Raw genomic sequence first — 15,366 nt, 5'->3', positions numbered from 1 at the left:
GTTTGGTTAGGACATTACAGGCTGATTGTAAGATGATCCGTGCTTCGGAAGGCACGTTAAGCCGTTGGTCCCGGTTATTACGTACTAATGTAAGTTAGTAGTCGTTACATGAGCCATATTAGGGGTATTTGGCAGCTCAATAATAACCCTGAAACCAGGGTTCATGAGGTTGGTAATCCACCTCACAATCCACATGATAGAAGAAGAAGAAGATGGGGGACGAGCCTATTGCCTTTAAACGGGCAAAAATTATTAACAATCATTCAATATTACACAGTATTTTGGGGCTTCATATTTAGATTAGTAATAGAATAAGGCGAATGCGTGCAAAATGCACCAACGCATGCGTTTAACAGGCATACGACCCCACCTGAAGCTAATAATACACGCGATTGCCGTATGAAATTGCGTGTAAAGTGTCGTCGTTTGCGAATGGAGCCTGAAAATAAGCTGTTTATGTAATAGAATGACTCAGAAACACGCAATGGATTAGGTAAACAAACAAGTAAGTCGTGAGTAAACATTGTTAGGATGTTAAAATGAAGTGGAAGTAAGTTATTCCACGGGGTTTCGATTTGGGAGACGATTGGTTTTGTTTGTTACATTATTTTTGAATCGGTCTCGGAATCGATTTGTTGAAACTAGTAGATATGTTGTGGGTTCTGTATTTGCTTCTACACTGGACTAATAACTACACGGAGCAAATAGCTGTAATTTTTGTGTTGATAAAGTTTCGTACGTATTAAAAGTCAAAACAACTAAATTGGTCGGTGTCCGGTCACGAGTACTAATATGCATAAACTTTGAAACAATGTCACATTATCTTTTTTGACAAATTAAACCGTAAGTCTCATTAAACGTCAAATATGATAGTGCGACAGGGTTCTAAAGAGGGTACATGATAATTGCTCATGACTGTACTGTGGAACGGAAGGTGATTGGGGCAATCACAGTTCTATACGCCCTATTTATGGAGTAATAAAGAGCTATTCTCCATATCGTCACTTTAAAGAGAGAACCGCGCAAGCGCCTTTTTGAAAAGTCACATTCGGATGTTATTTTCTTTGTCAAAACTTCGATTTTTTTCAATTAGAAAGAAGGAAATAGAAACGTTACAAATTGAAACCACAATTTTTTAACATGATTAAAACTAGCGTGTCTATGGCGATGTTTTGTTAACAAAAATCACTTCCGAATGTCATTTTCATTTACGTGGTTTTCATCATAAGCACACCCGGACACATCATACAAAAAACTTCGTTTTACAAAGACAACTACACATTGACGTTTATAGTACACGCGTATGTGTGTGTTACGTCTGACGCCATAAGTACGATTGAAGACTAAAGTAAGACTAAGAGGGGGTGGGGTAAAGCTAACTCAGCCGCTGGTGGGGAGCGGAGTAGCCGTTCTGTATTATTCCTTATTCTATGCTTTAACGCGACGGTATTAAAGCCTTGCATTTGCTTACATAACTTCACGGTCACGGCCATTTCTTTTTAAACGAAGAAAGCCATGTCAAATTATAAAAATAAATAGTGATAGTTCCCAACGGGCAGTTTGTATTCGCTAACAACAGTGGTAAAGTCATAAATTTTGCATAACACTACATCGACGTGCTATGGGCCGATAAGCCATAGTTTAGTGAAAGTGCCTTTTATGGATGAGACCGGCCATTATTCGGAATGCTTTTCTAGATGGAATGAGAATTGGCGAATTTTGTTACGTAATATGTTTAGGGTTTGGTTGTCAAATATCTTCATCTGTCGTCTAATGTTATCTGAGGTTATCTACAGGTCCGATTTTTTACAGAAGCCACTGTCGAACTGACCTTCCTAAGGTCACTCAGAAAGTGATTATTTTCACTATTATGAGTGACGCCGCGAGGGAAATATTATTGTTCTCTCGCAACTACTTAGTTCGAATCCCGGTGGGGATATACCACAAAAATCACTTTGTGATCCCTTCGCTTAGAACGTTACAAGCTGATTACCCGATTGTCCGAAAGTAAAATGATCCGAGGAAGGCACGTTAAGCCGTTGGTCTCGGTTACTAAGTACTTACTGATGTGATGTAAGTACGTAGTCGTTACATGAGCCATGTACCTAACCCATGCCAGTCATGGAGGCCTTTGGCGGCTCAATTGTAACTCGACATCAGGATTTCTGAGGTTGGTAATCCACCTCACAACCCGAAGCGATGAAAGAAGACAATTGGCTCGTGTACTAGGTTTTGCATGTGTGTAATATTTTTTTTTGTTACCTTTAACTTCTTTAATTCATAATTTTCTATGTTACCTACTTTATAAATTGTTATAATGAATCTCCTATCACCTCTTACGTTGCTGTGCCCTTGCAGAGCATCACATGTACCTAATACCATGTATGTAACACTTAACCATCTATGGACTTTTTTGTCTGCAAATATATTTTTTTTTTTTTAACTGCTTTTGACTTTGCAGTGAATAAATGAATATGAATATGAGGTCCAAGATAAGTTATGAAATTCTGATTACTAGTTAAAGAAAGATCTAAAACTAACGAAAAACATTTTCTTTTTTCTATTTAACTTATTTATGAATTTTAATCAAGAAAAACGTATTTAACGTAATTCCATAATAATTTCGTGTTTTGACGTTCAGTAAAAAGTAATCCCGAAAATTTCGGGATCTCGCGGGATTGATATTTCCAATCCCGCGGGATCTTGAATTTACGAATTCGAGTGGGGATTGCATTCCTTAGTTACGTTATGTATAACGTTTTACAATAGCTTCAGTGGTAGAGTTAGAGTATAGTGCTGTATCAGTCGAGATTACCCCGATCGATTCTAGTCTATCTAACATTCCATAGGTACATAATAAATAATACGTAAATCTTAAATCAATTTTTCATTATATTCCTTTCATTTTGGAAGTAGACGTTTCAGTTTGTTTTTAATTTCACGCCAGACATAATTTCTTTTTTGGTCGATCCCAAAAGGGTATTGCCTAAATGTCAAAAGTCGTGAGAACTTAGTCTATTGGCTGTAAAGGTACCTCTGGCGTGAAAATACCTAAATCAGTTAAAAGGGTTTATAACCTAAGGGCGTGTAAAGGACAAGTCCCAAGCTAGTGCTCTGGACGGTAATGGTACCTAGTATACCTTCTCTCGTGTCGGTTATGAGATCAATGACCTACTTCACCAACGCTTGTCTCAGGGGGTATTGAGCTGACAACTACCCGTAACACGGCTCATGTAAATACTTACTTACTTAAGTAAATAGTAGCCGGGACCAACTGCTTAACCTGCACTCCGCATGGATCATCTTTAGGACAATCGGGTGATCATTGGCAATATCCTAGCGAAACTACAAATCACAAAGATTTTTGTCATATGTCCCCACCGAGGCTCTAAACCGGGTTGTGAGACCTTCGGATTGTGAGCCCAACCCTCAAACATCTTCACCACGTAAGCCGTTAATCTACCGTCTGTCACCATAAGGTTCATCATATCCATTTTAGGGTCACTGCGAATTGTCTTCTGATTACTTGTGGTTCTGTCTACCCCATTAGGAATTACGGTCGTGATCTTATGTATGTTTGTGTTCCACAAACCGCGTTACTCCTTGCCCTTTCCTATTCAATAAGCCAACTGGGTCTCATATTTCACATTCTCATCGGCTCAGTTGATTGCAGACTTAGGCCTCAACCTGGATGACAGCGGCAGCGGCGCGGCGGCGGCAGCGGTGTGGGGAGCGGCGCGTTCAAACGCTAAGATTTATATTGAAGTGTTCTCGATGGCAGCGGGGTACGAGCGGTGCGCTCTAGTCGAGCGGTGTCTCTGCGTTTAAAACTCGCTGTTTTGTTTCCTTTCATTATAGGGATTCACATCTTCTTTTGCCCATAATAAATGGTACGAAACAAAAGAACTACAATCGAAAATGCGTTGTCGCCGTTTCGACATCGCGTCTATTTGAGACACAACTCTATACCGCCGCAACACCGCGCAATTTGGCCGCTGGCATCGAGAACGGAACAGCGGCCGCCGCGCCACTCCCCGCGCCGCTATCGCCGCCGCGCCGCTGCCGCTATCATCCAGTTAAGGCCGCGTCGTAAAGGGTTGTCAAGCGGACACTAGAGCTTTCCTTTTCACCCCAGCACTATGAATAGTGTAACACTGTAAATGACGCAAGTATAAAGACGCGGAGCGCTTTCATGAATGCTGCAGTATTCTCTTAGGCACTGTTTTATAGCGTTTATTACATTATCCTGTCCACCATGATGCGTCAAGGTCACATCGGGATTAAGAAATATCGACGCCATTGCACTGCTCAGAATCGTGGTTACCATGGTTACGCCTTACCGATTTGCTGTTAGGCCACACGATCCTGATTCGGCAAGCCCGTGATCTTGACGCATCTAGCCAGGTGGCTAGCGGGGCGGGTAACTTAGACCCATGAAAAATATTAAGACTGCAATGCACACGCGCGGGCGGTCACCACTTGACTGAAGTGTTACCCGATAATCGACTGTATATCGATTGATTATCAATTATTTTCTAAGCCCCTAAATAATCGATACTATCGATATTGCTTAAATCGATTATTTCAATGCAAAATTTGTATTGATCGATACTGGATCGTGAGTCCAACGCTCAACCACTGGACCATTGAGGCCGAATTATTTCTATGTTCTGTGCTTACCTCCGACATACTTAGTCCCGCACCACACGATCATCAGTGTAGTGACATGGTGGTAGATATGAAGGAAGGACGCTTGGCGATCCTTCTTCCTCAAGATGAAGAAGACAGTCTCGCTCAGCTCCATCAGCTTGATGATGATCGTCCACCACATGAAGCGAAGCATGCGCATCGCCTCAGGGTTGGTAGAATAGTCGGGGAGTAGACAGCCGAAGTGATAGGTCGTGGTCCACCCTGATGTCATTATCTGGAAGGCGAAAATATAGGTTTAGTTCGGTTAGGTTATCAAGTTCTGTCTTCTTCTATCGTGTGGACAGTGGCTGCAAGTTGTCTTTGATTACTTGTGGCTCTGCCCACCCCATTAGGGATTACGGGCGTGAGTTTATGTATGTATGTATGTGGATTGTGAGGTGAATAACCAACCCCATCAACCCTGGTGTCAGGGTTATTACTGAGCCGCCATAGGCCCCTGACATGACTCATGAAACGACTACGTACTTACATCAGTATGTAGTAACCGTGACCAACGGCTTAACGTGCCTTCCGAAGCACGGATCTTTTTACTTTTTGGACAATCAGGTGATCAGCCAGTAATGTCCTAACCAAACTAGGGATCACAAAGTGATTTTTGTGATTTGTCCCCACCGGGATTCGAACCCGGCACCTCCGGATCGTGAGCACAGCGCTCAACCACTGGACCACGGAGGCCATTCAGGTTCTGTGCTGGATTAAGAGAAAATAAGAAACATAGAACACGCATAATACAACTGCTTGCCTTCCACAGAGAATTGTCATATTTAACATGATGGATAATTGTTATGAGCGATAGGCTGATCCCTGGTGACCATAAGGTTCACCATATCCATCTTAGGGCTTCGTATCATCAGTGGTTCAAGTTGTCTTTGATTACTTGTGGTTCTGCCATTAGGAATAGCGTATTTAGTTTATGTATGTATGTTAGGTAGGTATGCATCAAAGAAAGCAAGTCGCAGATGCGTGTCAAATCTTCAGATTAGGTAAGCGGATCCTGTGATATCTCTTTGATCTTACATGACCTATGATATATTTTAATATCTAATTTTTATTCTAAAACTTTCATATCCACCCATTATGTTCAAAACGTAACTGTTTACAAAGTCTATTGTAAACTCGGATCAATTAATTTTGATATATTGCTTATAATAACTCAATTACACAAACGCGGAAAACGTGTATTTGTTCATATTTCATATATCATATTCGTTGGTTACGCAAACATGTCAGATGCAACACAGGCCGATATGATATGCCATTTAATTTTGTGGTTGTCAGGTGTATTCGCTTTATCGGAAGATATTTTTATTTTCTGTCTCTGTGGTCCTGTGTGTCACCTGCTTGCTTCTCAAACGGGGAGCGTCAGTTGGATCGTCTAATTATGACGTGTCCTTCCTGTCTTGTGTCTTGCCTCACTCGTGTCTACCATCAGAATGTCCCAAAACCCTGGAGGGAGTATTTTCTTCCCGCCTACGTCACATTTTACGTTTTATATTTGCGCGGGAATGTAACTCGCCAATCGCGTGTTACCTCAGCAGTTAATATTCCTACAGATGGCGCCACCGCTAATCATAGACTAAATAACTCAAAATAATAACTAAATACCATTGCTATAGCATACATCAATAACTGATAACTTGATAAGTGTCACAAAATATGTTTGATTTGTTTAAAACCATGACATAATATCTCCAAATATATCCATGATAATATCATTTATCATTATCATTTATCAAATAATATCATAATATAACCAAAAGTTGCCTGCAATAGATTGCTGTGTCTTCTTCGTCTTATCTTGTGGGTAGGTTGGTGTCAGGGTTATTATTGATCCGCCAAAGGCCCCTAACATGGCTCGTGTAACGACGTCTGATGATGATGATCTAAGTATTGCTGACTGACTGATGATTGAATGATTATGTATTGCTGTGTACTCTTCTATTTCTCTTTAGTTGTAATTTTGTATTTCCTGTGTTTGCAAAAAAGTATTTGTTATGTTATGTCAGAAATGCTTTGTATTTGCGATCACATATAATTGCCAATTACAGTAAATAAAGATGAAAAACAATACAAACTGTCAAATAATCCGAAAAGTGTTTTTTTTTTTGTTTCTTAATTGAAATAAATAAATAATTACTTGTTACCATTTCACATGATTTTTTTGACAAATTGCACTGTAAGTCTACACTAAATGTCAATGTTAGTGCGACAGAGTCCTAAAGTGGGTACATTATATTGCTCATGACTGTACAAATATACGCAGATACTGGACTCCTCATAAAAATGTCAAGAACAGAGGTGTACGGGTAATTAATTTTCTTTCAGGCGCTTTAGGTCCGCTCAAGCGTCCTCGAGAATAATCAGTCGAGTGCACCGTTGTAGATGAAAGGGGAATGAAAGCAGGAATGTAGGTTATAGGCAGAGTTTGGAGACTCACAGTTATTACATAACAATAAGATCTCGACTCAGAAACGTGGCTTATTTTTTTGCTCCAGGATTTTAACATTTTCGAGTTTATAATCGTAATCAATCAACTATTGCTTTCTTTTAGATTGAACAATAAGAAATGTTCTATTTAACCTAATGTTCTTTAATTTCTCATTAACCGGCGCTTCTTTCAGACTTCATGTTAGACAACATAACATGGCTCATTTTTATGATTATGATGCATTTTGGCAGTCTATGGTCTAGTGGTTAGAACATTGGGCTCGTGATCTGGAGGTCCAAGTTTGACTGCCGAAGGGACATTGTCGATATCACTTTGTAGCAACCGGAATCCAGTCATAGAATAATAAATACTACGTATAGAACTGTGACTCTCCAGCCGTACTAATTAGTTTCGGGCGCTGAGTTAGATTTACCACACCCCCTGGGTTGTATTTTAATCTAGAAATAAGCGAAAGTCGCTATAGAGTTCCCCTTAATCCTTAACGGCGCAGACTGTCTGTCTCGCTGTACACGGTACAGTTATGAGCAATATAATGTACTCACTTTAGGCCTCTGTCGCACTAACATATTTGGCATTTAGCGAGACTTACATTGCAATTTGTCAAATAAATTCATGTGACATGGTACCAAAATGTATGCATATTGATGCTAGTGACCGTACACGGTATTGTCATGAGCAATATAATGTACCCACTTTAGGACTCTGTCGCACTAACATATTTGGCATTTAGTGAGACTTATAGTGCAATTTGTCAAATAAATTCATGTGACATGGTACCAATATGTATACATATTAATGCTCGTGACAGTACAGGGTAACAATAAGAATTTTTGTAGGCAGTATCTAGATACTGCCTCATACTATACTGTTCTGTCTGTGTTGCTCATCCTGGGATGAGCACACATAGACAGATCACTGCGGGGCAGAAGGCAAGAGGGAAACCACTGCCCTATTTTCCCCTAAAAAGTAGCATGGAATGAATATAAAAAACAATATTCAGCGACAAGGACGTGGCTCTTAAATTAGTGATGTGATGATGCCCGGGATGTGATTCAGTATAAAAGCCATCCTGACCTTGGGTCCGATCGATTCGATATCCCTAACGATAATCCGATTCATATTCATATTCCGTTTACCCAACCGCAACAATCGTAGACTAAAAATAATACAGGAATCGAAACAAACCGAAAAAAATACCCATCATTAGTGCCCCGTCACTTTTAATATGAAACCCCATCAATTCTCTCTCGAATAATAAGTAATTACGAACGTCCGCGCACTGTATTGGCTGCGAACGACTTATTATAATGCGTAATTATATTCTTTTGTTTGGCTTTGTTGGTCGATGCGTACTGGTTCTACGTTGCATATAACCGATATAATAATAAACCATTTATTTCATAAATCATTTATATAAATGCCTCACCCTAAAGCATAGAATAAGAAATAATACTACATATAGAAGCGGAGAGCGCATGAAGGATAACAGAATTGCGAAAGCGGTATATAAAGCGAAAGTTGATGGTAGGGCTGGCAGAGGAAGAGCTAGAAGGACTTATATTGGCCAAATTGGACACCTCCCTAGAAAAGGTTTAGTACGATCTACTCTGAACCGGCGTGCATGTATGAAGCGATTGATGAATGTGGAGGAAGCAAGAGAAGTGTGTCAGGATCGAAGCAAATTGAATTCCATAGCATCTGCTTACCCTGTTGAAATATAGGCGTGAGTTTATGTATGTATGTTAAAAAAAAGCTGAAGATATTTGGTCGTTTGCAATCGACAACTTCAGCACTCGTTGGCATCATGTTAAATCGGATGAAAATGCTGCAGACTGCTCCACGAGGGGATTATCAACGTCCGATCTATTACAACACACACTGTGGTGGGAAGGACCGAAATATCTGATCAATTTTAACCCCGATGAGGCAATAACATCGACCATTGAAAGTCCAACTATTGAAGTCAAAAGGGCATGTGTGAACGCTACTTTATATCAAAATGAACAATCTATTATTATCACACAATTATTAAATAATTGCAGTTCTATCACTCGAGTAATTCGAACAGTCGGCTGGATATCACGTTACATGAAACAATTGCGAAAGAAGCGAGGCACATCGGGTCCGACCGGAAGTACGCTGACGACATACGAGCTACAGGATGCTTATAATTTAATTATCAAAAACGCACAAGCTCTCGACTTTGTAAACGATATTCAACAATTGAACAACAAAGGCCACGTTCAAACTAGTAGCAAATTATTAAGTTTGAATCCGTTTTTGGACGATAACGGAATATTGCGCGTTGGCGGACGACTTGAAAATTCAAATAAAAGTTACTCCGCAAAACACCCTGTAGTACTATCACTACATAGTCGACTTGCTGAATTAATAATAAGTCAAGCCCACATAACGACACTTCACGGCGGACCGCGACTCACATTATCATATATCAGGGACACATTTTGGATTATCAGCGGCATTCGAGCTGTTAAGAAGCAAATCAGGCTGTGCATTAAGTGCAGGCGTTTTAGTCAGGCAAACAATCAACAAATAATGGCGGACTTACCACAAGCGCGGGTCACTTCAGCACGACCATTTAGTAACACAGGAGTCGACTTCACAGGACATGTTGACATCAAAGCCAACAAGGGAAGAGGTATCAAGGTAATGAAGGGTTATGTCGCCGTCTTCATCTGTTTGGCGACCAAGGCTGTGCACCTTGAGTTGGTATCGGACTTAAGCACTGCCGCATTCCTTGCTGCCTTCAGAAGACTGTGTGCTCGTCGGGGTACCCCTAAGCACGTTTATAGCGACAACGGCACAAATTTCGTTGGCGCATCGCGGGTCCTGAAGAAGGAATATCAAGCTATCACGGAAACTATCAACACCGACTTTATCAAAAGCGTTAGCGATATGGATGTGACGTGGCATTTCAACGCGCCCTGTTGGCCTTCCGCGGGTGGGCTGTGGGAAGCCGCAGTCAAGAGCCTGAAATATCACCTGAAACGCGTGCTTGGATATCAGAAACTCACATACGAGGAGTTTATCACATTGTTATATCAGATTGAAGCGTGCCTGAATTCGAGACCGTTATCTGCTCTTACTGAAAACCCCAGTGACGAGTATCTTACTCCTGGTCACTTTTTGGTGGGAGATTCATTATTATCAAGACCACAGACTGATCCGGAAAATATCAATTTAACAACACGATGGCAACTGGTACAATCTTTAAACAAACAACTATGGAAAAGGTGGTCTTCTGAGTATCTGCAACAGCTCCAAGCAAGGTCGAAATGGAGAAAACCTACCAAAAATCTTGAAGTGAACGACATAGTTATCATCAAGGAAGACAACATGCCGCCCGGCAAGTGGGCTATTGGTCGAGTGCAAGAACTCCATCCTGGGAAGGATGGTTATGTAAGGGTCGTATCATTAAAAACTAAAAATAATATCATCAAGCGCCCAATAAATCGATTGATCACGTTACCGATACATGACGTCACTACACCGACAAAGGCGACAGACGACACTGAAGGACAAGACTCACAACATGCTGACGTCACTACAGACAGACGCAGGCGGGGAAGAAAAGTTGTCAGTCATTTCGTGTCCCTAGCCATCCTCATGTTCATGGCGCTTTTATCACCGAGTCTGCAACAGACTCTACCCATTAATATCACCGCTCTTAGCAATCAACAGAGCCTGTATTTCGATAAAATATCGGAACTTCAGAATATCAAGGATGAGTGGAAGTTGATTGTATATTACAATATGTCTACGTATTGGCATGGACTACACGACATACAACAATACGTCACGCATTTGAAGGGACTATGCAATAACGCGGGCAATCAGTACGAAAGTGTAATATTACAATTGCAACATGAAGTAAATGAAATTGAACACTATAATGGGCTATTGACGTATCAAAACAAAAGATTCAGGAGAGGACTTGTGAATGGAATCGGGTATTTAGCAAGTGAACTATTTGGTGTTTTGGATGAGAGGTTCGCAGAACAGTACCATAACGACATACACAAAATATCTCAAAATGAGAATCACCTTCAAGCACTTATCAAGAATCAAACTCTTGTCATTGAATCGGAGTACAATATACTGCGGCGCAATGAAGATATCATGAATAAACAGTTCTCATTTATCAAACAGCATCTCCAAAACTTATCAGTGGAAGTTGGACAGGTGCGCCTCGACTATCAAAATGGAATGTACATGACATCATCCGCTTTAGCAGCAAATATCATATTATCAAACTTGAGACGTATCCAGCAAACACTAATCAATACCGTTACGGACATTACCCATGGTCGCATCGACATTCACCTATTTTCGCCTGATCAACTCGAAGAACAAGCAAATATCATTATGAGACAATTAAATGTAGATCTTAATTTACCCACGGACAAATACAACATACGAGAATTATACCGTCTCTTAAGAGTTCACGCTAGAATTATTAAGGATTATCTCATCATCGAAATTAAGATCCCGCTGGTAAGCAGAGAAGTCTACGAGTTGGATAAAATTATTACCATTCCTATAAAAAATGACGATGGAATATATCATATTACTCCAACCTTACCGTATATTGCATTTAATCTGAAAAGAGACATGATAATTCTACTATCAGACATCGATTTACAATCATGTATCCACACACAGGACAAACTATTATGTTCCCTTGACAAACCCATTTACGACCTAAAGCCAAAGAAAAGCATCTGCGATATCAAAATAGTAAACACAGAGATAACACGAGCGTCGCCGTGTATAACAGAGCTATCACCTTGCACTACCGACAAGTGGATCAAGTTGCGGCGGCTAAACAGCTGGTTGTACTCATGTTGTACGCAGTGCAACGTACGCATATTCTGCTCAGCTGGCATGGAGATAAGAAGTTTGACCGGAAGTGGCCTTATTACGCTAGGCCAAGGCTGCACACTCAAAGGCGATTCATTCACCTTACATTCTCATAACCATTTTTTGAATCAGATGCAAGGTCACGCAGAGAGGATCGAAATACCTAAAATGTCGGTCTTAAATACTATATACAATACCATCGTACCTTTCGAGTCTACCTCGGTACGGTCGGAGGAACATCTAAGTATTCAGGATCAGATAGAAAGACAAATAGATGTTTTGAAGAAGGAATCGAGTCAACAACTCAGTATACACGACGTACATCATTATTGTCTACAGTATGTGTTGTTGGTTGGTCTCGTGGCTATAGTTATCATATCATGTTTTTATTTAAGAAGACGACTAACTCATAATCAACAGGCACAAGCGCCAGCCCCTAGACCCTCGGTGGCCGACAGCAGCTCGGACGCAGTACGGAAGATCGATGTTAATAAAATTGAAAACGTCGATAAATCAACTTCACCTATATCAATCCACTCAGTGAAATTTGATGTTCCTAGTGTTAACTCAATTTAAATAACTCTATTACAATTATTAGTTTATAAATTTACTATTGTACGCTTCAGTATGATTGTCTTCATCTTGCTCTTTATTATCATCATTTACTTCTACCACTAACCAATCAGGATATACAAACCGGGTCACTACATGACTCACTCACTGTGGGTCCGGTACCTACCGCTCTCATCTTAGCATTCCAAGCATGAAAGACGTGATGTTATCTGCCCGTTAATCAGACAGACAATGACCCTGATTCCTGCAGACACCTCCTAATTTTATTATAATTTATAACCGTCATTTTATTATCCGCCGAAAAGGATTTCAATAATTCCTTTTAAGCAAAAAAGGGCAAAGTCGCGTTTGTTGAAATTAAATGAAATGTAATCTTTATTTGCTTTAAATGTGGTGCGAATACAGATGTCATAATATTTTTCATCAACATCAATTTAAGAGCCACGCTCTTGTCGGTGCAGCATTTTCCATGCTACTTTAATATTTTTATAGGTACATTATTACACATTCAACCAAATTATTTGGTATGCAAACATAGAGTCGTAAGAACGTGTCAAAAGTTATTAAATTACATTGTTAGTTTAGAATAAAAGATATAATATTAAATACATAGTCAAATTATAATACAATCATGTCAATATACCGGTACCGATAAACTATCAAAAGTACTGAAATGATTCGTTCAGTCTGCTTGCCGAACTTCATGTGACGTCACGAATCGGGGATCGCCATCTTAGCTGCTTACGCGGTACGATAGATTCAAATCGATGTTCGATTTGCTCCAATCCGAATCGGCTTCATTTTACCCTGTCTTGAGTAAAGTAACCATGGTGGAGCATTGGCAGGGTTTGCAGGTAATGAAGGTTGATAGTTGCGCCGACTCCAGAACTTTGATTCTAACATTTTTTTTAATGTATGTATGTTTCACTGTAAGACGACGATATGTAAATAATAGTTTTATAACATCTGTACGCACAGGCGTGTAATAAGGAACTAAGATATAATTCTACTTATATTACATAAAATAATCGTGCGCGCATTTTACGCTTTTAACACGTTTCCTCCTTTCGACTTGATTTGTTGTTACAATTTGTGTAATATTATAATATACGTTCGTTCGTTCGTTCGTGGAGGCTCTCTCTCTCTCTCTCTCTCTCTCTCTCTTTATTTATTTAAGAGCTGCGCTCTTGTCGGTGGAGTAATCGCCATTCCTCTCTTCTTCCCGCCAAATCCTTCACCTCCTGATACGACACGACCTACACCTTTTCTTTTATTTGTTTCATAAATGTCCTCCTAGGTCTACCCCTTCCTCTCTGCCCTTCAATTTTTCCTTGTATAATGTTTATTATAAATGAATCGTGTCGTATGAGGTGGCCAAACATATTTCCCCTGCGGTTGTCTAGTCTTCATTATGGTTCTTTTTTTTTTTCAACTCTTTCCAGCACTTTTTCATTTGACGCCATTTCAGTCCAGCTTATACCCTCCAGCCTTCGCCAACACCACATCTCAAACGCTTCCAACCTCTCTGTGTCATAGTCCAGGCTATGTTCCCCAAAAAAAGATATAAATGGCGCTGTTCAGATTTAACGTGATAATTACCCATTTTCTCATTGCTCGGGTACATATATATTCAAAAATGTAATGGCACAGGCATTATATAAAAATAAATAATTGTTGCATTATATTTGGATCAGATACGTATAGAATTATGTTGCTTCATGTATTATTTATTTCTCTTTATTTTGATCAAAATAATAATAGGTGGAAGATGTGTTGTGTCTGGAGGTAATAACAAGGGTCATCATTTATACCCAAAACAAAGATGCATATGTCTGTTATTCATGACAATAGAAGTTAAACGAAGGCAAATCTGTACAACGCCATCTATTTAGTTTTTTTTGGGACGTAGCCTGGAAAGTCTTTTATTAAGGCTGTAATCTTTACCGATTACTTTTAGTTCTACTGACGACGTATCAAGATATTTAACATTGTGAAATAGTTAAAACGAAATGTTTAATTTATAACTGTCAAAACGCATCTCCGTTTGACTACTTTTGCAATTGTAACTTACTTAAGGCATTTAAGATAGTTAAAAATAATTATACTCATCTACAAACATAGAATAATTGCATCTGTAAATGTCAATGTTATTAAAAATATAGGATATATAAAATATACAGTGCTTTCTGAGGCCTCAGCCAAAACTTTTGAAAATCGACGGGATTGTCTTAAGTGACTAGCACCATAAGACAATCCCACATTTTTCATCACTGTCACTGTATGTAACTTATCTAAGGACCCAGTACGATCCCCCTACTATTATCCCTTTTCTCACAGGGTCCGCTTACCTAACCTGAAGATTTGACAGGTCCGGTTTTTTACAGAAGCGACTGCCTGTCTGACCTACCAACCCGCGAAGAGAAAACCAGCCCAAATAGGTTAGGTCACATACCCCCAAACATACGTATACATACGAATTAGCCTTTTATGAGCTTAATATACGAAAAACGTTAGTACTTACAAAAATATTCTTGTAGGCAGAGATTTTTTTTTGTATTTTTCAGGAAATACTGAGTCCGTCTTACTTATTACAAAACGCGTTCCGCGGCTACGGCGCTAGATTCGCAGATTCTGCATTGAATAAAATACTTGCCAATGAGTTCCAAAAAAATCGGACCTGTCAGGTTAGGTAAGTGGCCCCGGGAATAACGGGATAAAACTAGGGAGATGTGAAAGGCTAATTCCCATCTGAA

At 39.7% G+C, this 15,366-nt stretch overlaps 2 protein-coding genes across 4 annotated transcripts in view; one reads left to right on the top strand and one right to left on the bottom strand.

Moving 5' to 3' along the window:
* The window catches only part of LOC126374321 (oxysterol-binding protein-related protein 9), a 129,864-nt gene that overhangs the window by 10,169 nt on the left and 104,329 nt on the right, over positions 1-15,366 (top strand). The gene's annotated exons all lie outside the window — the stretch shown is intronic.
* The window catches only part of LOC126374426 (elongation of very long chain fatty acids protein), a 69,899-nt gene that overhangs the window by 9,555 nt on the left and 44,978 nt on the right, over positions 1-15,366 (bottom strand). The window contains exon 3 of the mRNA XM_050021075.1: positions 4,681-4,924. Coding sequence (XP_049877032.1) covers positions 4,681-4,924 — 244 coding nt within the window. The remainder of the gene's footprint in view (positions 1-4,680; positions 4,925-15,366) is intronic.

The sequence above is a fragment of the Pectinophora gossypiella genome, chromosome 17, assembly GCF_024362695.1.
Source record: "Pectinophora gossypiella chromosome 17, ilPecGoss1.1, whole genome shotgun sequence".
NCBI classification, from domain to species: domain Eukaryota; kingdom Metazoa; phylum Arthropoda; class Insecta; order Lepidoptera; family Gelechiidae; genus Pectinophora; species Pectinophora gossypiella.
Note: the sequence above shows the minus strand (reverse complement) of the source record. Positions and strands in the feature narration are given on the sequence as shown.